The sequence below is a fragment of the Bombina bombina genome, chromosome 6 (genome assembly GCF_027579735.1).
Source record: "Bombina bombina isolate aBomBom1 chromosome 6, aBomBom1.pri, whole genome shotgun sequence".
NCBI lineage: Eukaryota > Metazoa > Chordata > Amphibia > Anura > Bombinatoridae > Bombina > Bombina bombina.
In genome coordinates this window covers 1,064,716,335-1,064,743,806 of record NC_069504.1, presented here as the reverse complement: position 1 = coordinate 1,064,743,806, position 27,472 = coordinate 1,064,716,335, and the positions used below count along the sequence as shown (strand labels likewise).

General features: G+C 43.4%; 1 protein-coding gene across 1 annotated transcript in view; it reads right to left on the bottom strand.

Annotated features, from left to right (window-relative positions):
* The window catches only part of LOC128664171 (protein mono-ADP-ribosyltransferase PARP12), a 140,313-nt gene that overhangs the window by 10,480 nt on the left and 102,361 nt on the right, over positions 1–27,472 (bottom strand). The window contains exons 8-11 of the mRNA XM_053718931.1: positions 15,411–15,507; positions 14,447–14,528; positions 5,858–5,988; positions 5,609–5,760 (exon numbers count right to left, since the gene is read on the bottom strand). Of these exons, the coding sequence (XP_053574906.1) occupies positions 5,609–5,760; positions 5,858–5,988; positions 14,447–14,528; positions 15,411–15,507 (462 nt within the window). The remainder of the gene's footprint in view (positions 1–5,608; positions 5,761–5,857; positions 5,989–14,446; positions 14,529–15,410; positions 15,508–27,472) is intronic.

Sequence of the window (27,472 nt, the reverse complement as noted above, 5' to 3'; positions counted from 1 at the left end):
CAGCCAAAGGCTTAAATACTCCTCCCACTTCCCCTATCCCCCAGTCATTCAGCCGAGGAACAAGGAACAGTGGAAGAAGCATCAAGGTGAAAAGGTGTCAGAAGATGAAAACAACAACAACCCATCAAAAACGGTCTGTGGACTCTTTCCCACGGAAGAAAAGGAAATTATCAGGTAAGTATAATTTATGTTTTTCTTCCTAATGGGAAAGAGTCCACAGCCGCATTCATTACTTATGGGAAATTTATACCCAAACCAAAGAGGACACAGAATGCCAAGACGGGAGGGTAAGAGGCGGACCATTGAAGGCACCCACCGAAAAAAAACATATTCCCAGAAAACAAAGTCCCGTTTTGTCCGAAAACCGGGAACAACATCATTGAAAGAAAAAACGACCCCGAGTACGCAAAACCACCGACAGTCCAAAGGACCTGGACAGTTACCAAGAGTAGATGCAACCGGGACACAGGCCTTGAAGACCCCTACACTCAGGGGGAGCAACCCAGACACAGCCCCTAAAACCGACAAGGGGAACCAGACTAACCATTCCCAGAGGGAAAACCAGACAGGACAGAAAGACCAACTCAAGCCTTCAAGAAAACAACCAAGATCCACTCGCTAGGCTGACCTGAACATATGTCAGGGTAGAAAAAGACAGCAGCAGAAAACAGGAAATGACCAGAGAGAAAAAAAGGATCCCAAGGACCGGCGGACGCAGAAACTGCTACACAGCGTGGATGAGCGTCACCACCGTTCAGGATCGCAAAGGGAAAATACCTTACCACAGTCAAGACCCACAACCAGTCCACAACAGACTGAGGATGCCTCACAAGCTAGGAAAAGCTTCTGCAGCCGAAGAACGAGCGAGCAAAAGGCGACCATGCTAAAAGCGTGAGAGAGGAAGCACAGCCACTTACCCGAAGGAACACGAAACATCACGCTCCTTCGCAACCTAGATGATGTAGACCAGCACAACACCACTATAGGCCGCAGAGCAGCCAAAACACATCCGAGAACCAATGCTCTCGACAACTGAAGAATCCCTAAGGATCCCACTACCCTAGCAACCAAGGTGCGATAGTTTCAGCGGAGTCAAACTGCAAACCCACCGCTTGTTAGGTAGTGCAGCTAATCATCAGGCTCTTACAGCTGACAATAAAGACCCACCCCCACACAAAGGGAGGGAGAAAAAAGCCAGGCATGCGTTAAAAGAAAAAGCGACCAGAATCCAGGGATAATTCCCACAAACCGGAGAACACGGAATCCCAAAGGGCAAGCCCACAAGGCAACATAAATGTATGAAAACCAGACAAATTGATCCTCGATCTTAAAGGACCATAAGATGGCTAGATCTAAGTCCAGCATCCAAGCTAACAGAATGGATTCTCCACAAAGAACACTAAGGACCAATGTGACCCTTCTTTTTAAGGGGAACCAGAATCCCCCATATGAAAAGACCGAGAGGACGTGTCCCCAAGACACCTAAACCATCTACTGATAAATGCACAGGCACCCAATGCCCCTAAGGGCAGAGTGGCGGCAGACCCAAAAAGCACCCCCCGTTAGGGGAGTCTACCACAGGCCATAGGAGAATAGTCAAGACAGACCATCCGGAGCCCAACAGAAAAAGGAATAAGATCTATGAGAGACAGCCTCTCAAGCCCCCACAATACCTGGCAGCAAAGCAACTAACGTGCAACCACCATGTGTAGAGCAAAGGTCCGCAAATGCAGAGACAAAAAAAAGGGAAAGGACAAACAGTCTAGAGTCAAATTCAAGACCTAATAAGGACAATAGGACAAAAGAAGGCCCAGAAGCTCATCCACAGGTACCCAATCTGCCAACAATTCCAAACTCCCCAAGGAGAACAATGGAACCCATCCTAACCCAACCCCTAACACCCAAGGGGATAACAGGGATTTGAGGAGAGATAGCCAGAACTTGGACCAACAGAACCCTAAGAAAGGGTCAGATTCCACTAATCAGGACCCGGGGCCACACGCCCCAAACCGGCCCAACAAGCTGGCAGGCTAACTCGTCCAGGAAAAGAAAGACCTCGAGCAGCAAATACAGAAGAACTCAGGATATATATTGCGATAACACACGCAGCCCGAGAAGAAAAACCCTGGGCCAGCAGTCACAAGGCACGGGGTACCGAGAACACCTTGGTTCCTGTTCTCTAAGGGCCGGCAGAAACGACCAAAACACCAGTGGCAACCCCGGAGAAACCAGGGCCAGCTGCAACCTCCAAAATCCCATCAGAGCATCAAAAGCCCCCATAAGCGGAGGTAGGAGCAACCAGCCACCTCAGCAGGACCAGACCTATACAAGCCACCCGACGGCACCTAGTCTCTAGGAGAACCACCAAGGGCAGCCCAAAAAGGCCAGAACCGCACAACAGCAGCAAGGACCGCACCCCTCGGCCGGTGGATGCGAAGGTACGTGGTGGGACTCCACCGGCCCATGTCTCTGGAGCAGACTGACACGGCCAGCCCAAGCGCCCCTTACATCCAACCCCGAAGGTCGCAAGGAAAAGTGTAGTTTATGAAAACAAACAACAAAAACAAGTGAACCAGTAGGTCCCGCCGGCCCAGCCAGGCGCAACATGCGTCACTAACAATTAACAGTGCACACACCAACTCCGGATGAAACCCGGGAATGACTTCCTTGGAAGAACTAAATCTAAGCAATCCCAGAATTCCCGTAGGAAAAGAATATAAAGTAAATAAATCCGACTCGGATAAAATAAACAAGGGCACCCGAAGGCATCCGCCCAGAAGGAACTATGTCTCCGCAGGACCTGCCAAACAGAGACCAGAACCCTCAGAAAAAAAGGCTGGGAAAGCTCATAATAGACCGACCGGAGATAAGATTATTCCCATTAATCTATACTGAAGAACGGTGCAAAAACTGAGAAGTCCCCGGACGATAAAGGAAAGGATCCCCCAATAGGTCAAAAAGACGTCGTAGTAGGACACACAGCTGCACAATCCGATAACGAAAAGCACAACAAGGGGGAACAATCACCCCCGGGGGGAATATTATAGTGCCATTCACTGTCTGAACACCTGGGACAGGCAGACAGGCACATATCTGCAAGGAAAACTCGGGATCTTGCAGACGAATCAGAGCCAAAAAAATATTAAAACGAAAATGCCCTGCCATCTCCAGGGGGAAACAATCCACCCTGCGCGTAGGAGACAAAGTCCGGGTCACCTGCGAAAGCAAAAGGAGTGTGCGATTGGAAAGGCTCCTCCTGAGAAACAGAGCTCCCGGAGGCCGATGGCTCAGCAGATCCAAGGTCCCCCGAGCCCGAGGGACCCGGCAAACCATGCAGGCACAAGAGACAAGAGTGGTAGACTTGCGACAACGGGGCCAAACGACAATCCTCGTCCGAGGACGACTCAGAATCTGATAAGACAATTGTCCCAGCATCAGAATCTTCCATGGCTAGGACTAATCTAAACGCACAAAATTGGAAATACGACTGGCACCTGACACACAATGGCTGGGGCACTCACCACCTCCTATGACCAGACCTCAGCAGAGCAGACTCTTTCCTCCGTCGCCACTCGGTCAGGAATGCGAAGGCGAAGAAACCCCGCCCAAGCATTAACACGCACGGTCAGCAGATGCCAGCGAAATCCAAAAGTGCACTACCGAAAGGCGGCAAAACTAGGCCCACATAAAAGGATACGCAAGTCTAAACCAACAGGTATATACTCATAACCCAAAGGTTTTTAGTTCTAGGCCGTGCAATCACAAGCCCAGAAAAAAGCCACTATGCACTGCATAGAGTAATGCTTCATGTCTCAGCCACAGAGCCCGTACACACATACCCAATGCAGGTTGAATCACATAAGAAACATGATAAGAGACCCCTTACCCATTCACCAATCCACCCTAAGGAGGAAATATCCCTTGATTCCAAGATCTGTACTGAAGGTGCCTCAGCGAGGCCCATACTATACTATCATAATAAATCACATTACAGACAATGTAATAAAATGAAACGATCTTACCGGAATCTACGCTGTGGAACAGGAACACGGCCCTTTAAGTGTGACGAATAGTAACAGCTCCTCCATCATGGACTCGAGAGAAGACAGCAGGTAGCAAAGCGAAGTTCGACAACGCCAAGTGCTGAAAGGAGCTGTTATAACGAGTCGGGATGGTGTCGCAGGGGAAGCTCCCACTGCAGCTCCGGACTCTAACTTTCGCCCAGGCCCTCCATGAGAGGCTAACAGGACTACTTAAAACTCCTGTCCCATGTTGAAGGGTAGCACCCTCCATAAAAGACATATTAACAAAAAATAAAAGTAAAAAAAAAACAAAAAAACTTCTGACACTTCTCTGCCAACCTCCTGGGACGAAAGGCAAAGAATGACTGGGGGATAGGGGAAGTGGGAGGAGTATTTAAGCCTTTGGCTGGTGGGTGTTTGACTTCTCCTAGTGGCCAGGTTCTTATTTCCCATAAGTAATGAATGCAGCTGTGGACTTTTTCCCATTAGGAAGAAAAAGCCGTCTGTAAGCTGACACGAAGGAGCAAGGTCTGGATTGGACAAGGTCTGACCACGTGACTAGAGACAGAGACACACAGCTGCAACAAGCAGAGGAGGAGGCAGAGAGAGCGTTACTGATACACCTGAGAGAACCAAACAAACCAGTGCGTATCGCAGTAAGTGACTGAATAAAGCACATGTGGTTTGGAAGCTAAAAGGTGAGCTAACGGCGGGTGTGTGGTTTTACTGGACTGAAATCCTGTATAGTAGACGCCAAGCTTTTCCTGTGGTGCACAACCTGTGTATAGTAGACAGCAATCTTTTCCTGTGTGGCACAACCTAACTATTGATACAAAGGCTTAAAGGGACACTGAACCCAAATTTTTCTTTTGTGATTCAGATAGAGCATGCAATTTTAAGCAACTTTCTATTTTACTCCTATTATCAAATTTTCTTCTTTCTCTTGCTATCTTTATTTGAAAAAGAAGGCATCTAAGCTAAGGAGCCAGACAAATTTTGGTTCAGAACCATGGACAGCACTTGTTTATTGGTGGGTGAATTTATCCACCAATCAACAAGAACAACCCTGGTATGTTGACCAAAAATGGGCCGACATCTAAACTTACATTCTTGCTTTTCAAATAAAGATACCAAGAGAATGAATACAATTTGATAATAGGAGTAAATTAGAAAGTTGCTTAAAATTGCATGCTCTATCTGAATCACGAAAGAAAATATTTAGGTTCAGTGTCCCTCTAAAGGAAGCTGGCGAATCCCCATTGCACCTATTGTTTTTATATACTCTGGATACGTAAAAACATTTTATTCCTAACCATATTTTTGGGGATTTTTTTATCATTATAACCACCGGTGGTCATTTTGGACTGTGATGCTTACTTTTACTTTTATTAACAGATATTGTTCGTTAACATGCTTATTTGTATATTAGTTTATTAATATAAATTGCTTTTACCATATTGTTTGATGTGATTGCTTTTAGCGCTCTTTTTTCCTAGATTTTTAGGATCCTACTAATATACAGTAATATACAGGTTTCACCCACAAATTTCATGAGCAAATACTTTCCCCTAACATATTTGTATTACCTTTCCCATACGCAGTGCCATGGGCTCCACTGATGCGCCAGTCAAAGTTCTGCTGACAGATGGCATCAATCAGTTTTTCACTAGTGCCATGAAAAAGCTGACGCTCGTCCACCTCTTTTCCCTCATGCTGCTTCTTCATCTGCTCCTTTTGCCTGCAAGAAAAACTCTTACTCCATATGTTCTGGAGAAAGAATGGCTCTTGTGATGACATTGGCAGTTTAAGTCTCATTAGGAATAGAACTGACTCACCATTGGAACACCTCCCACAAGGCTAGGTTCTGAATACGCTGGATGTTTTGAATCTGTGTTAGGCGCAGAGTGCGGCGGAACATGGCCTCAACATTTTTATACTCCTCTGATGACTGAGGAATAGGCACCAGCTGTAAGACAACACCAGATGTGATGTGTAGCATAGAGAGATCAGGCTCAAGCAACAACTTACAGGTTTATTTATCTGAAGACACCAAGGGGTAAAATTAACAAGCAGCGGATGCTGCTTCTACGCCCGAAGTTTAAGACTTGCCTGAAACGGAAGTTAAGAAGCAGCGGTCGTAAGACCTCTGCTCCTTAAAGGGACAGTCTACCATAGAATTGTTATTGTTTTAAAAGATAGATAATTCCTTTATTACCCATTCACCAGTTTTGCATAACCAACACAGTTATATTAATATACTTTTTACCTCTGTGATTACCTTGTATCTAGGAACCTTCTTCCAGCCCCCTGATCACATGACTGTGACTGTTTATTATCTATTGTCTTGCATTTAGCATTGTTTTGTGCTAAATCTTAAATAACCCCCTGTGCCTGAACACAGTGTTATCTATATGGCCCACGTGTACATTCTGTCTCTTTGTGTTGAAAAGAGATTTAAAAAGCACGTGATAAGAGGCAGCCCTCAAAGGCTTAGAAATTAGCATATGAGTCTACCTATGTTTAGTTTAAACTAAGAATACCAAGAGAAAAAAGCAAATTTGATGATAAAAGTAAATGGGAAAGTTGATTAAAATTAAAAGTCCTATCTGAATAATGAAAGTTTAATTTATACTAGACTGTCCCTTTAACTTCTCTGCCACTTTTTAGGTGAACTAGAGGCAGGTGAAAAAAATCAGCTGATGGGTGAGATCAGGTTGCTAACCGTGGTAACTGATCTAGTTCAGCTATAATGAAAACCTGTAGTCGAAAAAAGAAGGAGGCCAATGGCACTACTGCATATATATGGGGACTACTGCCAGTAGAATGAATTCCACAATATTATTACCGTGGATTCATGGGATGGTGCTGTGTATATAAACAATTGAGAGCAATCCTGTTTTTAGTTTGATCTTAATAAAAGTTATATTTTAATCCACACTGTAGTACCTGATCCCAGAGTTGGGAGATAGTTCCCTTTTGGGTTATATCTGTAATAAACTGTTTTTTTCTTTGGACTCTGGAGTGCTATTAGTGTATACTGTGGAGGCATTTATTCCTCTTTTCTTTTGCTCTCAATAATGAAAACCTGGCCTGCCGGGGGTACTTTAGGACCGCGGTTGAGAAACACTGGTATAGGTAATAACACTCAATAATTAGCCACTTGCACATGCCAATAACTGGGCTAAACCATTCTTTCTACTTTTGGGCAGACCAGGCTGCGGGGATGAGAGGTTTTCTTGAGCAAATAACAACAAAAACACAATTTATGCTTACCTGATAAATTTATTTCTCTAGTGGTGTATCCAGTCCACGGATCATCCATTACTTATGGGATATTCTCACTCCCAACAGGAAGTTGCAAGAGGACCCACAGCAAAGATGTTATATAGCTCCTCCCCTCACTACCATATCCAGGCATTCGACCGAAAACAAGCAGAGAAAGGAGAAACCATAGGGTGCAGTGGTGACTGTAGTTTAAATTTAAAAATAACCTGCCTTAAAATGACAGGGCAGGCCGTGGACTGGATACACCACTAAGGAAATAAATTTATCAGGTAAGCATAAATTGTGTTTTCTCTAGTAAGGTGTATCCAGTCCACGGATCATCCATTACTTATGGGATACCAATACCAAAGCTAAAGTACACGGATGAAGGGAGGGACAAGGCAGGTACTTAAACGGAAGGTACCACTGCCTGTAAAACCTTTCTCCCAAAAATAGCCTCCGAAGAAGCAAAAGTATCAAATTTGTAGAACTTTGAAAAAGTATGAAGCAAAGACCAAGTCGCCGCCTTGCAAATCTGTTCAACAGAAGCCTCATTTTTAAAGGCCCAAGTGGAAGCCACAGCTCTAGTAGAATGAGCTGTAATTCTTTCAGGGGGCTGCTGTCCAGCAGTCTCATAGGCTAAGCGTATTATGCTTCTTAGCCAAAAAGAAAGAGAGGTTGCCGAAGCCTTTTGACCTCTCCTCTGACCAGAGTAAACAACAAACAAAGCAGATGTTTGTCGAAAATCTTTAGTAGCTTGTAAGTAAAACTTTAAAGCACGAACCACATCCAGATTGTGTAATAGACGTTCCTTCTTTGAAGAAGGATTAGGACACAAGAATGGAACAACAATCTCTTGATTGATATTCTTATTAGATACCACCTTAGGTAAAAACCCAGGTTTGGTACGCAGAACTACCTTATCAGAATGAAAAATCAGATAAGGAGAATCACATTGTAAGGCAGATAACTCGGAGACTCTACGAGCTGAGGAAATAGCTACCAAAAAAAGGACTTTCCAAGATAAAAGTTTTATATCTATGGAATGAAGAGGTTTAAACGGAACTCCTTGAAGAACCTTAAGAACCAGGTTTAAGCTCCATGGTGGAGCAACAGGTTTGAACACAGGCTTGATTCGGACTAAAGCCTGACAAAATGCCTGAACGTCTGGAACATCCGCCAGACGCTTGTGCAACAGAATAGACAAAGCAGAAATCTGTCCCTTTAAGGAACTAGCTGACAAACCTTTTTCCAAGCCTTCTTGGAGAAAAGATAATATCCTAGGAATCCTGACCTTACTCCACGAGTAACCCTTGGATTCACACCAATAAAGATATTTACGCCATATTTTATGGTAAATTTTCCTGGTGACAGGCTTTCGTGCCTGTATTAAGGTATCAATGACTGACTCGGAGAAGCCACGCTTTGATAAAATCAAGCGTTCAATCTCCATGCAGTCAGTCTCAGAGAAATTAGATTTGGATGGTGGAAAGGACCCTGAAGTAGAAGGTCCTGTCTCAGAGGCAGAGTCCATGGTGGAAAGGATGACATGTCCACTAGATCTGCATACCAGGTCCTGCGTGGCCACGCAGGCGCTATTAAAATCACAGATGCTCTCTCCTGCTTGATCTTGGCAATCAGTCGAGGGAGCAGAGGAAACGGTGGAAACACATAAGCCAGGTTGAAAGACCAGGGCGCTGCCAGAGCATCTATCAGAGTCGCCCTGGGGTCCCTGGACCTGGATCCGTAACAAGGAAGCTTGGCGTTTTGTCGAGACGCCATGAGATCCAGTTCTGGTTTGCCCCAGCGATGAATCACTTGTGCAAACACCTCCGGATGGAATTCCCACTCCCCCGGATGAAAAGTCTGTCGACTTAGAAAATCCGCCTCCCAGTTCTCCACACCTGGGATATGGATAGCTGATAGGTGGCAGGAGTGAATCTCTGCCCAGCGAATTATCTTTGAGACTTCTAACATCGCTTGGGAACTTCTTGTTTCCCCTTGATGGTTGATGTAAGCCACAGTCGTGATGTTGTCCGACTGAAATCTGATGTACCTCAGAGACGCTAACTGAGGCCAAGCCTGAAGAGCATTGAATATCGCTCTTAGCTCCAGAATATTTATTGGAAGGAGAGACTCCTCCTGAGTCCACGATCCCTGAGCCTTCAGGGAGTTCCAGACTGCACCCCAACCTAGAAGGCTGGCATCTGTTGTTACAATTGTCCATTCTGGCCTGCGAAAGGTCATACCTTTGGACAGATGGACCCGAGATAGCCACCAGAGCAGAGAATCGCTGGTCTCTTGGTCCAGATTCAGTTGAGGGGACAAATCTGTGTAATCCCCATCCCACTGACTGAGCATGCATAGTTGCAGCGGTCTGAGATGTAAGCGTGCAAACGGCACTATGTCCATTGCCGCTACCATTAAGCCGATTACTTCCATACACTGAGCCACCGAAGGTCGCGGAATGGAATGAAGAATCCGGCAGGAATTTAGAAGCTTTGATAACCTGGACTTCCTAGAAAGGAAACTCTTGTGAGTGGGGATAGAGAACTCTTTTCCTCGTTCACTTTCCACCCATGCGATCTCAGAAATGCCAGTACCACGTCCATATGAGACTTGACAATTTGGAAGTTTGACACCTGTATCAGGATGTCGTCTAAATAAGGGGCTACTGCTATGCCCCGCGGCCTGAGGACCGCCAGAAGGGACCCTAGAACCTTCGTGAAGATTCTTGGGGCTGTAGCCAACCCGAAGGGAAGAGCTACGAACTGGTAATGCCTGTCTAGAAAGGCAAACCTGAGAAACCGATGATGATCTTTGTGTATCGGAATGTGAAGGTAAGCATCCTTTAGATCCACTGTAGTCATATATTGACCCTCCTGGATCATAGGTAGGATGGTACGAATAGTTTCCATCTTGAATGATGGAACTCTGAGGAATTTGTTTAAGATCATTAGATCCAAAATTGGTCTGAATGTTCCCTCTTTCTTGGGAACCACAAACAGATTTGAGTAAAAACCCTGTCCTTGTTCCTCTTTTGGAACTGGATGGATCACTCCCATAGCTAGGAGGTCTCGTACACAGTGTAAGAAAGCCTCTCTCTTTATCTGGTTTGCAGATAACTGTGAAAGGTGAAATCTCCCTATGGGGGGAGAAGCCTTGAAGTCCAGAAGATACCCCTGGGATATAATTCCCACACCTGGGCAAAGAGTGAAAGTCTGCCCCCCACTAGATCCGTTACCGGATAGGGGGCCGTTCCTTCATGCTGTCTTAGAGGCAGCAGCAGGTTTTTTTAGCCTGCTTACCTTTGTTCCAGGTCTGGTTTGGCCTCCAGACCGCCTTGGACTGAGCAACAGATCCCTCTTGTCTTGCATTAGAGGAGGTTGATGCCGCACTTGCCTTGGAGTTTCGAAAGGCACGAAAATTAGACTGTTTGGCCCTGGATTTGGACCTGTCCTGAGGAAGGGCATGACCTTTACCTCCAGTGATATCAGCAATAATCTCCTTCAAACCAGGCCCGAATAGGGTCTGCCCCTTGAAGGGAATGTTAAGCAGCTTAGACTTTGAAGTCACGTCAGCTGACCATGATTTAAGCCATAGCGCTCTGCGCGCTTGTATAGCAAATCCAGAATTCTTAGCCGTTAGTTTAGTTAAATGAACAATGGCATCAGAAACAAAAGAATTGGCTAGCTTAAGTGCCCTAAGCTTGTCAAGTATGTCATCCAATGGAGTCGCTACCTGTAAGGCCTCTTCCAGAGACTCAAACCAGAACGCCGCAGCAGCAGTGACAGGGGCAATGCATGCAAGGGGCTGAAGGATAAAACCTTGTTGACAAAATATTTTCTTAAGGTAACCTAATTTTTTATCCATTGGATCTAAAAAAGCACAACTGTCCTCGACAGGGATAGTAGTACGCTTTGCTAAAGTAGAAACTGCTCCCTCCACCTTAGGGACTGTCTGCCATAAGTCCCGTGTGGTGGCGTCTATAGGAAACATTTTTCTAAAAATAGGAGGTGGAGAGAACGGCACACCTGGCCTATCCCATTCCTTAGTAATAATTTCTGTAAACCTTTTAGGTATTGGAAAAACATCAGTACACACCGGCACTGCATAGTATTTATCCAGTCTACACAATTTCTCTGGCACTGCAATTGTGTCACAGTCATTCAGAGCAGCTAAAACCTCTTTAAGTAACACGCAGAGGTGTTCAAGCTTAAATTTAAATGTAGAAATCTCAGAATCAGGGATTCTCCCTGAATCAGAAGCATCACCCACAGACTGAAGTTCCCCTTCTTCAGCTTCAGCATATTGCGAGGCAGTATCAGACATGGTTCTTAAAGCGTCAGTATGCTCTGCATTTCGTCTAACCCCAGAGCTATCTCGCTTACCTCTAAATTCAGGTAGTCTGGCTAATACCGCTGACAGTGTATTATCCGTGACTGCCGCCATGTCTTGTAAAGTAAACGCTATGGGTGCCCTTGATGTACTTAGCGCCATTTCAGCGTGAGTCCCTTGAGCGGGAGTCAAAGAATCTGACACGTGGGGAGAGTTAGTCGGCATAACTTCCCCCTCGCTAGATTCCTCTGGTGATAAATTTTTTAAAGACATACTTTTTTGCTTAGAGTGAAGTCAGTACAATCGGTACACATTCTAAGAGGGGGTTCCACCATGGCCTTTAAACATAATGAACAAGGAGTTTCCTCTATGTCAGACATGTTTATACAGACTAGCAATGGAGACTAGCAAGCTTGGAAAACACTTTAATTCAAGTTAACAAGCAAATATAAAAAACGGTACTGTGCCTTTAAGAGAAACAAATTTTGTCAAAATTTGAAAAACAGTGAAAAAAGGCAGTTACACAAACGAAATTTTTACAGTGTATGTAATAGGCTAACAGAGCATTGCACCCACTTGCAAATGGATGATTAACCCCTTAGTTCAAAAAACGGATTAAAAAAACGACATTTTTTAACAGTCCCAGCAAAATGCCACAGCTTTACTGTGGCTCCTACCTTCCCCAATAAACATTTTTAGGTTCTTTAGAGATGTCCTGTAGCATGCAGGGGACTCTTGAGGAAAACTGGATGTCTCAGTCTGTAATTATAACTGCGCAAAAAAGCGCTAAAATAGGCCCCTCCCACTCATATTACAGCAGTGGAAAGCCTCAGGAAACTGTTTCTAGGCAAAAATACAGCCAGCCATGTGGAAAAAATTAGGCCCCAATAAGTTTTATCACCAAGCATATATAAAAAACGATTAAACATGCCAGCAAACGTTTTATATAGCATATCTATAAGGGTATTACCCCTGGGAATAAGCATGATACTAGTCGTTATTAAATCACTGTATTCAGGCTTAACTTACATTTATCAGGAATCAGCAGCATTTTCTAGCATTTCCAATCCTAGAAAAAATCATAACTGCACATACCTGATAGCAGAATAAACTGCACGCCATTCTCCCCCTGAAGTTACCTCACTCCTCAGACATGTATGAGAACAGCAATAGATCTTAGTTACAACCTGCTAAGATCATAGAAAACTCAGGCAAATTCTTCTTCTATCTCTGCCTGAGAACAAATAGCACAACTCCGGTACTATTTAAAATAACAAACTTTTGATTGAAGTTAATAAACTAACTATTTTACACCACTTTCCTCTTACTACCTCCATGCGCGTTGAGAGTTGCAAGAGAATGACTGGATATGGTAGTGAGGGGAGGAGCTATATAACAGCTTTGCTGTGGGTCCTCTTGCAACTTCCTGTTGGGAGTGAGAATATCCCATAAATAATGGATGATCTGTGGACTGGATACACCTTACTAGAGAAAAGTATTTTTAAATATTTCATAATATCCTTTCTTTACATAATTATGTTACATTTGTATTTGTTATAAAGCTTCAGAACCAGGAAATACCAAAACTGTGTTTAATGTCCCTTTTAACCACAAGCTAATGCCAACAATGATTTATTTATACAGATGGAGCTACTGGGAACACATAAAAGATTAAGGGGCCTATTTAACAAAGGACTGACCTGATCCGACAGCACGGATAAGGTCAGGCAGACCTCGCTGAATGCGGAGGGCTGCTGGTGCAACGCCGCCCCCCGCAGATTTGCGGCTGCCAGCAGGGGGTGTCAATCAACCCGATCGTACTCGATCGGGTTGAATTGTGGCGATGTCTGTCCGTCTGCTCAGAGCAGACGGACAGGTTATGGAGCAGCGGTCTTTAGACCGCTGCTTCATAACTGGTGTTTCTGGCGAGCCTGCAGGTTCGCCAGAAACACAGGCCCTCAAGCTCCATCCGGAAATGGGCCACTGTATGGATAGTACATGAACTTATAAAAGAAGTTCTCCTGAAAACGTGAGTGTTCACAGATAAAAGAATGTCACCACTGCCAGCTGACGCATTTCGTCTTTCTCAGTAATTTAAGCATACTGAACACTAACACTGTTCAACATTCAAAAAGATCTTTTTTTATTTGTTAAAACATACAGTGGCATATCAGTGAATCCTCTCTTCATTTAAAGATGCAGTTATTCCATTACAGAGTGCCACATCACTATATAGTATTATTTTGTTACATCACTTAGGCAGACATCAAGACATCATATACTGTACATGTCAACCAGCTGATGATACAGAGGAACTGTTTTTTGTTTCAATGTCACACACACACACACATATAGATAGATAGATAGATAGATAGATAGATAGGACTGCACATTTCCATTAGTCCACTAGTCTTGGACAGTTAAGAAATTGTAGTGGAAGTGTAAAATGTTTTGTTTTTTTCAATGTTTAACACTGAATACAAATAATTTAAAATAGTACACTGACAAGGGAGAGAAGGGATCCCTAGACAATTGTTGCATTTCCTAATTAAAAATCCATCCTTGGTTACCAAGACCTTGAATTATGTTTACAAGATAGGAGCTAATTTATTGAAACACAGCTGTAAGGTCTAATTATCACAAGATATGAAAAGAACAGAGGATCTGTCTGTTTGTTTAATTATCTCACCAATATTTAGCTAAATATAAAACTCAGTAACTGAATCCAGATTATAAAAAACAATCTATAGAGAAAAAAAAAGTTGGTGTTTATCAAGTGTTGCTTATCATATGCTCCGCATTAATATGTGTTCCTTTTTTACCTTGTATCCGACGTCTGGAATGTTCCCTTTGTCCCAATTAGAGGGAACAGATTTGTTCTCATCCTTGGACTGATCTTTTTTTCTGAAATATGGAGAATTTTACTTAAATTCCTGGATGTATATTTAAATACATTATGCCATAACAATAAGACATTACAGTACAAATGAGTATAAACTATTAACATAATATCCTTAGAAAAGCCTGATCTGGAATGTCCCTTAACCACTTGACTACCAGACAGAACTGAAAAATATATACAGGAATGCACTGCAGCTCCCCATGACAGTCGCTCTAGCTCACAGTTGTTTATTATTCCATTTACAAACCATGCTGTTCTGTTCTGTTCTTCTGCTCCGCCATAGAGTTATCCATTGCAGCTGCGCTTTTTTATACTTTTTTTGTCTTTGTCACCCCTTTAAATTTGTCAGCCATATTGTTCTGTCTAATACTACGCATCTTTTACTCCTACTCTTTCACAGAATTCCCCTGCTCTTCACCACTTTTCTTCTATTCTTTTGTTATACATTCTTTTTTTCTGTCTTATTTGTTTTTCATCCTCAGTCTTTTCTGCTATCTAACTCCTTACCATGGGGCCGATTCACTATTCCGCTGTAGTGGATCATGTCCGCCGCACATCGATAAATGCAGACAGCATACGCTGTCCGCATTTATCATTGCACAAGCATTTCTCGTGAAATGCTTGTGAAATACCGCGCCCTGCACGGTGTCTATCAACCAAATTGTATCCAAACGGGCTGATTGCTGTCCGCTGCCTCAGAGGTGATGGACGAGTTAAGGAGCAGCAGTCTTATGGCGGACCTGAAGCGATGAGGCGCGGAAGCAGCTACCGCTGCTTCATAAATCGACCCCCATATCTTATTGTCACACCATCTTTCTTCTCCTTCACTATATATTTTCACATTATCTGATTCAAGCGCCAATCCCTCTCTTCCCCTTTCTCACCTTGTTTTCTTCTCCTCCACATCTTTGACGGACACAAATATAGGTCTCCTGCACACTTTTCTCTCTGTGGCATAGCGTACATTTCTCTGGACCATGTCTGCAACATAAAGAAAGAGCAGTTAGTTACGTGCCCTTGGAGCTGTGGCTTGAAGCCAGTGTGCGACAGCATATTCTCAGCCACAAGATCACTTATCATCAAGCTGCTCAAGGAATCTCACCGTGAGAACAATACAGTCCATTATCTTAATCACAAGTGAGTCTAGCGATTTTGTGTTAGCGTTAAAAGGACACTTTAAGATTGTAATAACAGAATTTATGCTTACCTGATAAATTACTTTCTCCAACGGTGTGTCCGGTCCACGGCGTCATCCTTACTTGTGGGATATTCTCTTCCCCAACAGGAAATGGCAAAGAGCCCAGCAAAGCTGGTCACATGATCCCTCCTAGGCTCCGCCTTCCCCAGTCATTCGACCGACGTAAAGGAGGAATATGCATAGGAGAAATCATATGATACCGTGGTGACTGTAGTTAGAGAAAATAATTCATCAGACCTGATTAAAAAACCAGGGCGGGCCGTGGACCGGACACACCGTTGGAGAAAGTAATTTATCAGGTAAGCATAAATTCTGTTTTCTCCAACATAGGTGTGTCCGGTCCACGGCGTCATCCTTACTTGTGGGAACCAATACCAAAGCTTTAGGACACGGATGATGGGAGGGAGCAAATCAGGTCACCTAGATGGAAGGCACCACGGCTTGCAAAACCTTTCTCCCAAAAATAGCCTCCGAAGAAGCAAAAGTATCAAATTTGTAAAATTTGGTAAAAGTGTGCAGTGAAGACCAAGTCGCTGCCTTACATATCTGATCAACAGAAGCCTCGTTCTTGAAGGCCCATGTGGAAGCCACAGCCCTAGTGGAGTGAGCTGTGATCCTTTCAGGAGGCTGCCGTCCGGCAGTCTCATAAGCCAATCGGATGATGCTTTTAAGCCAAAAAGAGAGAGAGGTAGAAGTTGCTTTTTGACCTCTCCTTTTACCAGAATAAACAACAAACAAGGAAGATGTTTGTCTGAAATCCTTTGTAGCCTCTAAATAGAATTTTAGAGCACGAACTACATCCAAATTGTGCAACAAACGTTCCTTCTTTGAAACTGGATTCGGACACAAAGAAGGCACAACTATCTCCTGGTTAATATTTTTGTTAAAAACAACTTTCGGAAGAAAACCAGGTTTAGTACGCAAAACCACCTTATCTGCATGGAACACCAGATAAGGAGGAGAACACTGCAGAGCAGATAACTCTGAAACTCTTCTAGCAGAAAAAATTGCAACCAAAAACAAAACTTTCCAAGATAATAACTTAATATCTATGGAATGTAAGGGTTCAAACGGAACCCCTTGAAGAACTGAAAGAACTAAATTGAGACTCCAATGAGGAGTCAAAGGTTTGTAAACAGGCTTGATTCTAACCAGAGCCTGAACAAAAGCTTGAACATCTGGCACAGCCGCCAGCTTTTTGTGAAGTAAAACAGATAAAGCAGAAATCTGTCCCTTCAAAGAACTTGCAGATAATCCTTTCTCCAAACCCTCTTGTAGAAAGGATAGAATCTTAGGAATTTTTATCTTGTTCCATGGGAATCCTTTAGATTCGCACCAACAGATATATTTTTTCCATATTTTATGGTAAATTTTTCTAGTTACAGGCTTTCTAGCCTGAATAAGAGTATCAATGACAGAATCTGAGAACCCACGCTTTGATAAAATCAAGCGTTCAATCTCCAAGCAGTCAGTTGGAGTGAGGCCAGATTCGGATGTTCGAACGGACCTTGAACAAGAAGGTCCTGTCTCAAAGGTAGCCTCCATGGTGGAGCCGATGACATATTCACCAGGTCTGCATACCAAGTTCTGCGTGGCCACGCAGGAGCTATCAAGATCACCGAAGCCCTCTCCTGATTGATCCTGGCTACCAGCCTGGGAATGAGAGGAAACGGTGGGAATACATAAGCTAGATTGAAGGCCCAGGGCGCTACTAGTGCATCTACTAGAGTCGCCTTGGGATCCCTGGATCTGGACCCGTAGCAAGGAACCTTGAAGTTCTGACGAGACGCCATCAGATCCATGTCTGGAATGCCCCATAATTGAGTTATTTGGGCAAAGATTTCCGGATGGAGTTCCCACTCCCCCGGATGAAATGTCTGACGACTCAGAAAATCCGCTTCCCAATTTTCCACTCCTGGGATGTGGATTGCAGACAAGTGGCAGGAGTGATTCTCCGCCCATTGAATTATTTTGGTCACTTCTTCCATCGCCAGGGAACTCCTTGTTCCCCCCTGATGGTTGATGTATGCAACAGTCGTCATGTTGTCTGATTGAAACCTTATGAATTTGGCCTTTGCTAGTTGAGGCCAAGCCTTGAGAGCATTGAATATCGCTCTCAGTTCCAGAATGTTTATCGGGAGAAGAGATTCTTCCCGAGACCATAGACCCTGAGCTTTCAGGGGTTCCCAGACCGCGCCCCAGCCCACCAGACTGGCGTCGGTCGTGACAATGACCCACTCTGGTCTGCGGAAGCTCATCCCTTGTGACAGGTTGTCCAGGGTCAGCCACCAACGGAGTGAATCTCTGGTTCTCTGATCTACTTGGATCGTCGGAGACAAGTCTGTATAATCCCCATTCCACTGTCTGAGCATGCACAGTTGTAATGGTCTTAGATGAATTCGCGCAAAAGGAACTATGTCCATTGCCGCAACCATCAAACCTATTACTTCCATGCACTGCGCTATGGAAGGAAGAAGAACAGAATGAAGTACTTGACAAGAGCTTAGAAGTTTTGATTTTCTGGCCTCTGTCAGAAAAGCAATGCCCCTTGGTCTTAGCACCGCTAGAAGGGACCCTAGTACCTTTGTGAAAATTCTTGGAGCAGTGGCTAATCCGAACGGAAGTGCCACAAACTGGTAATGCTTGTCCAGAAAGGCGAACCTTAGGAACCGATGATGTTCCTTGTGGATAGGAATATGTAGATACGCATCCTTTAAATCCACCGTGGTCATGAATTGACCTTCCTGGATGGTAGGAAGAATTGTCCGAATGGTTTCCATTTTGAACGATGGAACCCTGAGAAATTTGTTTAGGATCTTGAGATCCAAAATTGGTCTGAATGTTCCCTCTTTTTTGGGAACTATGAACAGATTGGAGTAAAACCCCATCCCTTGTTCTCCTAATGGAACAGGATGAATCACTCCCATTTTTAACAGGTCTTCTACACAATGTAAGAATGCCTGTCTTTTTATTTGGTCTGAAGACAATTGAGACCTGTGGAACCTTCCCCTTGGGGGTAGTTCCTTGAATTCCAGAAGATAACCTTGAGAAACTATTTCTAGTGCCCAAGGATCCTGAACATCTCTTGCCCAAGCCTGAGCGAAGAGAGAGAGTCTGCCCCCCACCAGATCCGGTCCCGGATCGGGGGCCAACATCTCATGCTGTCTTAGTAGCGGTGGCAGGTTTCTTGGCCTGCTTACCTTTGTTCCAGCCTTGCATCGGCCTCCAGGCTGGCTTGGTTTGAGAAGTATTACCCTCTTGCTTAGAGGATGTAGAATTTGAGGCTGGTCCGTTTCTGCGAAAGGGACGAAAATTTGGTTTATTTTTAGCCTTAAAAGACCTATCCTGAGGAAGGGTGTGGCCCTTTCCCCCAGTGATGTCTGAAATAATCTCTTTCAAGTCAGGGCCAAACAGCGTTTTCCCCTTGAAAGGGATGTTAAGCAATTTGTTCTTGGAGGACACATCCGCTGACCAAGACTTTAGCCAAAGCGCTCTGCGCGCCACAATAGCAAAACCTGAATTTTTCGCCGCTAATCTAGCTAATTGCAAAGTGGCGTCTAAGATAAAAGAGTTAGCCAATTTAAGTGCTTGAACTCTGTCCATAACCTCCTCATACAAAGATTCTTTATTGAGCGACTTTTCTAGTTCTTCGAACCAGAAACACGCTGCTGTAGTGACAGGAACAATGCATGAAATTGGTTGTAGAAGGTAACCTTGCTGAACAAACATCTTTTTAAGCAAACCCTCTAATTTTTTATCCATAGGATCTTTGAAAGCACAACTATCTTCTATAGGGATAGTAGTGCGTTTGTTTAGAGTAGAAACCGCCCCCTCGACCTTGGGGACTGTCTGCCATAAGTCCTTTCTGGGGTCGACCATAGGAAATAATTTCTTAAATATAGGGGGAGGGACAAAAGGTATGCCGGGCCTTTCCCATTCTTTATTTACAATGTCCGCCACCCGCTTGGGTATAGGAAAAGCATCGGGGGGCACCGGGACCTCTAGGAACTTGTCCATCTTACATAATTTCTCTGGAATGACCAAATTGTCACAATCATCCAGAGTAGATAACACCTCCTTAAGCAGAGCGCGGAGATGTTCCAATTTAAATTTAAATGTAATAACATCAGGTTCAGCTTGTTGAGAAATTTTTCCTGAATCTGAAATTTCTCCCTCAGACAAAACCTCCCTGGCCCCTTCAGACTGGTGTAAGGGCATGTCAGAACCATTATCATCAGCGTCCTCATGCTCTTCAGTATCTAAAACAGAGCAGTCGCGCTTTCGCTGATAAGTGGGCATTTTGGCTAAAATGTTTTTAATAGAATTATCCATTACAGCCGTTAATTGTTGCATAGTAAGGAGGATTGGCGCACTAGATGTACTAGGGGCTTCCTGAGTGGGCAAGACTGGTGTAGACACAGAAGGGGATGATGCAGTACCATGCTTACTCCCCTCACTTGAGGAATCATCTTGGGCAACAACATTATCAGTGGCATCATTGTCCCTACTTTGTTTGTCACATTCATCACATATATTTAAATGAGGAGGAACCTTGGCTTCCGAACATGCAGAACATCGTCTATCTGATGGTTCAGACATGTTAACAGGCATAAACTTGATAACAAAGCACAAAAAACGTTTTAAAATAAAACCGTTACTGTCACTTTAAATTTTAAACTGAACACACTTTATTACTGAATATGTCAAAAAGTATGAAGGAATTGATCAAAATTCACCAAAATTTCACCACAGTGTCTTAAAGCCTTAAAAGTATTGCACACCAAATTTGAAAGCTTTAACTCTTAAAATAACGGAACCGGAGCCGTTTTTACATTTAACCCCTATACAGTCCCTGGTATCTGCTTTGCTGAGACCCAACCAAGCCCAGAGGGGAATACGATACCAAATGACGCCTTCAATAAGCTTTTTCAGTGGATCTGAGCTCCTCACACATGCATCTGCATGCCTTGCTTTCCAAAAACAACTGCGCATTAGTGGCGCGAAAATGAGGCTCTGCCTATGACTAGAAAAGGCCCCCAGTGAAAAAGGTGTCTAATACAGTGCCTGCCGTTTTTTTAATACCTTTCCCAAGATTAAAATAACTCTTCAAAGTTATAATCCATTAAATATGCTTATAAAGTAATCGTTTTAGCCCAGAAAAATGTCTACCAGTCTTTAAAGCCCTTGTGAAGCCCTTTATTCTTATATTTGAACTAAGAAAATGGCTTACCGGATCCCATAGGGAAAATGACAGCTTCCAGCATTACCGAGTCTTGTTAGAAATGTGTCATACCTCAAGCAGCAAAGTCTGCCTACTGTTTCCCCCAACTGAAGTTACTTCATCTCAACAGTCCTGTGTGGAAACAGCCATCGATTTTAGTAACGGTTGCTAAAATCATCTTCCTCTTACAAACAGAAATCTTCATCTATTTTCTGTTTCAGAGTAAATAGTACATACCAGCACTATTTTAAAATAACAAACTCTTGATTGAAGAATAAAACTACATTTAAACACCAAAAAACTCTTAACCATCTCCGTGGAGATGTTGCCTGTGCAACGGCAAAGAGAATGACTGGGGAAGGCGGAGCCTAGGAGGGATCATGTGACCAGCTTTGCTGGGCTCTTTGCCATTTCCTGTTGGGGAAGAGAATATCCCACAAGTAAGGATGACGCCGTGGACCGGACACACCTATGTTGGAGAAATAAAATGCTTAATGATACATAGTAAAAACAACTTAGCAATTTCAGATGCAACGCTACTGCCCAAGTGACATTACATCAACCACATTATGGACTAAATTACAAGGGGAGCACAAACGTATTAGCATTGTTGGGCACTGACATCTCCCAAGTGCAGTCAATAGTGCTTCTATGTTTTTAAATCAAAAGTTAAAATGTATGGCTCGAGCCGAGTCGAGCGATAGTAAAGGGCACGCTAAGAGCTGGATGTCAGACTTCTATCGGCGTGCACAAAAAAATTTCATGTCCACTTAGTAGTGGAGTTATTCATTTAGTTATGAACTATGCAATTTAAATTAAAGATACGTAAAAAAAAAAAAATTCATACAAACACATACACACGCACACATTGAACTATGTATTTATATATATATATATATATATATATATATATATATATATATACATACACACAGTATCTCACAAAAGTGAGTACACCCCTCACATTTTTGTAAATATTTTATTATATCTTTTCCTGTGACAACACTGAAGAAATGACACTTTGCTACAATGTAAAGTAGTGAGTGTACAGCCTGTATAACAGTGTAAATTTGCTGTCCCCTCAAAATAACTCAACACACAGCCATTAATGTCTAAACCGTTGGCAACAAAAGGGAGTACACTCCTAAGTGGAAATGTTCAAATTGGGCCCAATTAGCCATTTTCCCTCCCTGGTGTCATGTGACTCGTTAGTGTTACAAGGTCTCAGGTGTGAATGGGGAGCAGGTGTGTTAAATTTTGTGTTATCGCTCTCACACTCTCTCATACTGGTCACTGGAAGTTCAACATGGCACCTCATGGCAAAGAACTCTGAGGATCTGAAAAAAAAGAATTGTTGCTCTACATAAAGATGGCCTAGGCTATAAGAAGATTGCCAAGACCCTGAAACTGAGCTGCAGCACGGTGGGCAAGACCATACAGCGGTTTCACAGGACAGGTTCCACTCATAACAGGCCTTGCCATGGTCGACCAAAGAAGTTGAGTGCACGTGCTCAGCGTCATATCCAGAGGTTGTCTTTGGGAAATAGACTAATGAGTGCTGCCAGCATTGCTGCAGAGGTTGAAGGGGTGGGGGGTCAGACCTGTCATTGCTCAGACCATACACCGCACACTGCATCAAATTGGTCTGCATGGCTGTCGTGCCAGAAGGAAGCCTCTTCTAAAGATGATACACAAGAAAGCCCACAAACAGTTTGCTGAAGACAAGCAGACTAAGGGCATAGATTACTGGAACCATGTCCTGTTGTCCAATGAGACCAAGACAAACTTATTTGGTTTAGATGGTGTCAAGCGTGTGTGGTGGCAACCAGATGAGGAGTACAAAGACAAGTGTGTCTTGCCTACAGTCAAGCATGGTGGTGGGAGTGTCATGGTCTGGGCCTGCATGAGTGCTGCCGGCACTGGGAAGCTACAGTTTATTGAGGGAACCATGAATGCCAACATGTACTGTGACATACTGAAGCAGAGCATGATCCCCTTCCTTCGGAGACTGGGCCGCAGAGCAGTATTCCGGCATGATAACAATCCCAAACACACCTCCAAGACGACCACTGCCTTGCTAAAGAAGCTGAGGGTAAAGATGATGGACTGGTCAAGCATGTCTCCAGAACTAAACCCTATTGAGCATCTGTGGGGCATCCTCAAACGGAAGGTGGGGGAGTGCAAGGTCTTTAACATCCACCAGCTCTGTGATGTCGTCATTGAGGAGTGGAAGAGGACTCCAGTGACAGCTTGTGAAGCTCTGGTGAACTCCATGCCCAAGAGGGTTAAAGCAGTGCTGGAAAATAATGGTGGCTACACAAAATATTGACACTGGGCCCAATTTGGACATTTCCACTTAGGGGTGTACTCACTTTTGTTGCCAACGATTTAGACATTAATGGCTGTGTGTTGAGTTATTTTGAGCGGACAGCAAATGTACACTGTTATACAGGCTGTACACTCACTACTTTACATTGTAGCAACGTGTCATTTCTTCAGTGTTGTCACATGAAAAGATATAATAAAATATTTACAAAAATGTGAGGGGTGTACTCACTTTTGTGAGATACTGTATATATATATATATGTACAGTGGATATAAAAAGTCTACACACCCCTGTAAAATGTCAGGTTTTTGGGATGTAAAAAAATGAGACAAAGATAAATCATTTCAGAACTTTTTCCACCTTTAATGTGACCTATAAACTGTACAACTCAATTGAAAAACAAACTGAAATCTTTTAGGTAAAGGGAAATAAAAATTAAAAACTAAAATAATATGGTTGCATAAGTGTGAACACCCTTTTATAACTGGGGATGTAGCTGTGTTCAGAATTAAGCAATCACATTCAAAATCATGTTAAATAGGAGTCAGTACACACCTGTCATCATTTAAAGTGCCTCTGATTAATCCCAAATAAAGTTCAGCTGTTCTAGTAGGTCTTTCCTGACATTTTGTTAGTCGCATCCTACAGCAAAAGCCATGGTCCGCAGACAGCTTCTAAAGCATCAGAGGGATCTCATTGTTAAAAGGTATCAGTCAGGAGAAGGGTACAAAATAATTTCCAAGGCATTAGATATACCATGGAACACAGTGAAGACAGTTATCATCAAGTGAAGAAAATATGGCGCAACAGTGACATTACCAAGAACTGGATGTCCCTCCAAAATTGATGAAAAGACGAGAAGAAAACTGGTCTGGGAGGCTGCCAAGAGGCCTACAGCAACATTAAAGCAGCTGCAGGAATAGTTGGCAAGTACTGGCTGTGTGGTGCATGTGACAACAGTCGCACGTATTCTTCATATGTCTGGGCTATGGGGTAGAGTGGCAAGACTGAAGCCTTTTCTTACAAAAAAAAACATCCAAGCCCGGCTAAATTTTGCAAAAACACATCTGAAGTTTCCCAAAAGCATGTTGCAAAAGGTGTTCTGGTCTGATGAAACCAAAGTTGAACTTTTTGGCCATAATTCCAAAAGATATGTTTGGCGCAAAAACAACACTGCATATCACCAAAATAACACCATACCCACAGTGAAGCATGGTGGTGTCAGCATCATGCTTTGGGGCTGTTTTTCTTCAGCTGGAACTGGGGCCTTAGTCAAGGTAGAGGGAATAATGAACAGTTCCAAATACCAGACAATATTGGCACAAAACCTTCAGGCTTCTGCTAGAAAGCTGAACATGAAGAGGAACTTCATCTTTCAGCATGACAACGACCCAAAGCATACATCCAAATCAACAAAGGAATGGCTTCACCAGAAGAAGATTAAAGTTTTGGGATGGCCCAGCCAGAGCCCAGACCTGAGTCCAATTCAAAATCTGTGGGGTGTTTTTGCAAAGAATAGTGGGCAAATCTTGCCAAGTCAAGATGTGCCATGCTGAAAAACTCATAAACAAAAAAGACTGAGTGCTGTAATAAACTCAAAAGGTGCTTCAATAAAGTATTAGTTTAAGGGTGTTCACACTTATGCAACCATATTATTTTAGTTTTTTATTTTTATTTCCCTTTACCTAAAAGATTTCAGATTGTTTTTCAATCGAGTTGTACAGTTTATGTCACATTAAAGGTGGAAAAAGTTCTGAAATGATTTATCTTTGTCTCATTTTTTTACATCACAAAAACCTGACATTTTAACAGGGGTGTGTAGACTTTTTATATCCACTGTATATATATATAGATATATATATATATATATATATATATATATATATATATATATATACACATATATAAATAAATAAAAATACTTATTTCAATGTGTGCGTGTGTATGTATGTTTGTATGAAGTGTTTTTTTTTTTTACATATCTTTCATTTAAATTGCATAGTTCATAACTAATTGAATAACTCCACTACTAAGTGGACATAATTTTTTTTTTATATATATATACATATATACATACACACGCACATATACATGATTTATGCCTTCCTACTCCTGACACCTTGTCAAATACCATATTCCTTTAAAGGGACAGTAAACATTGTGAGATTTTTATATAAAATATGTATTGAAAGAACTTTGCAATATATTGTCATCATTGTTATGCACTTGCTCTATTTATTCCTATGTGTCTGTCCCTCCTCACCTTGTGTCTGTTATTCCTCTCTGTGCTTGACACACACTTGCTCTGTTCCTGCCTATGTGTCTGTCCCTCCTCACCTTGTGCCTGTTACCCCTCTCTGTGCTTGACACACACTTGCTCTGTTCCTACCTATGTGTCGGTCCCTCCTCACCTTGTGCCTGTTACCCCTCTCTGTGCTTGACACACACTTGCTCTGTTAATTCCTATCTGTCTGTTCCTCATCACCTTGTGTCTGTTACTCCTCTCTGTGCTTGACACACATTTGATCTGTTCGTTCCTATGTGTCTATCCCTCCTCACCTTGTGTCTGTTACTCCTCTCTATGCTTGACACACACTTCTTGATCTGTTCATTCTATGCGTTTGTTCTCATCACCTTGTGCCTGTTACTCATCTCTGTGCTTGACATACACTTGCTCTGTTCATTCCTATGTGTCTGTTACTTCTCACCTTGTGCCTGTTACTCCTCTCTTTGCTTGACACACGCTTGTTCTGTTCATTCCTATCTGTCTGTCCCTCCTCACATTGTGTCTGTTACTCCTCTCTGTGCTTGACACACACTTGCTTTGTTCCTACCTATGTGTCTGTCCCACCTCACCTTGTGCCTGTTACACCTCTCTGTGCTTGACACACGCTTGTTCTGTTCATTCCTATCTGTCTGTCCCTCCTCACATTGTGTCTGTTACTCCTCTCTGTGCTTGACACACACTTGCTCTTTTCATTCCTATGTGTCTGTCCCTCCTCACCATCTGCCTGTTACTCCTCTCTGTGCTTGACACACACTTGCTCTGTTCATTCCTATGTGTCTGTTACTCCTCTCTGTGCTTGACACACACTTGCTCTTTTCATTCCTATGTGTCTGTCCCTACTCACCTTGTGCCTGTTACTCCTCTCTGTGCTTGACACACACTTGCTCTGTTCATTCCTATGTGTCTGTCCCTACTCACCTTGTGCCTGTTACACCTCTCTGTGCTTGACACATGCTTGTTCTGTTCATTCCTGTCTGTCCCTCCTCACCATCTGCCTGTTACTCCTCTCTGTGCTTGACACACACTTGCTCTGTTCATTCCTATGTGTCTGTCCCTACTCACCTTGTGCCTGTTACTCCTCTCTGTGCTTGACACACACTTGCTCTGTTCATTCCTATGTGTCTGTCCCTACTCACCTTGTGCCTGTTACTCCTCTCTGTGCTTGACACACACTTGCTCTGTTCCTACCTATGTGTCTACCCCACCTCACCATCTGCCTGTTACTCCTCTCTGTGCTTGACACACACTTGCTTTGTTCCTACCTATGTGTCCGTCCCACCTCACCTTGTGCCTGTTACACCTCTCTGTGCTTGACACACGCTTGTTCTGTTCATTCCTATCTGTCTGTCCCTCCTCACATTGTGTCTGTTACTCCTCTCTGTGCTTGACACACACTTGCTCTTTTCATTCCTATGTGTCTGTCCCTCCTCACCATCTGCCTGTTACTCCTCTCTGTGCTTGACACACACTTGCTCTGTTCATTCCTATGTGTCTGTCCCTACTCACATTGTGTCTGTTACTCCTCTCTGTGCTTGACACACACTTGCTCTTTTCATTCCTATGTGTCTGTCCCTACTCACCTTGTGCCTGTTACTCCTCTCTGTGCTTGACACACACTTGCTCTGTTCATTCCTATGTGTCTGTCCCTACTCACCTTGTGCCTGTTACACCTCTCTGTGCTTGACACATGCTTGTTCTGTTCATTCCTATCTGTCTGTCCCTCCTCACCATCTGCCTGTTACTCCTCTCTGTGCTTGACACACACTTGCTCTGTTCATTCCTATGTTTCTGTCCCTACTCACCTTGTGCCTGTTACTCCTCTCTGTGCTTGACACACACTTGCTCTGTTCATTCCTATGTGTCTGTCCCTACTCACCTTGTGCCTGTTACTCCTCTCTGTGCTTGACACACAC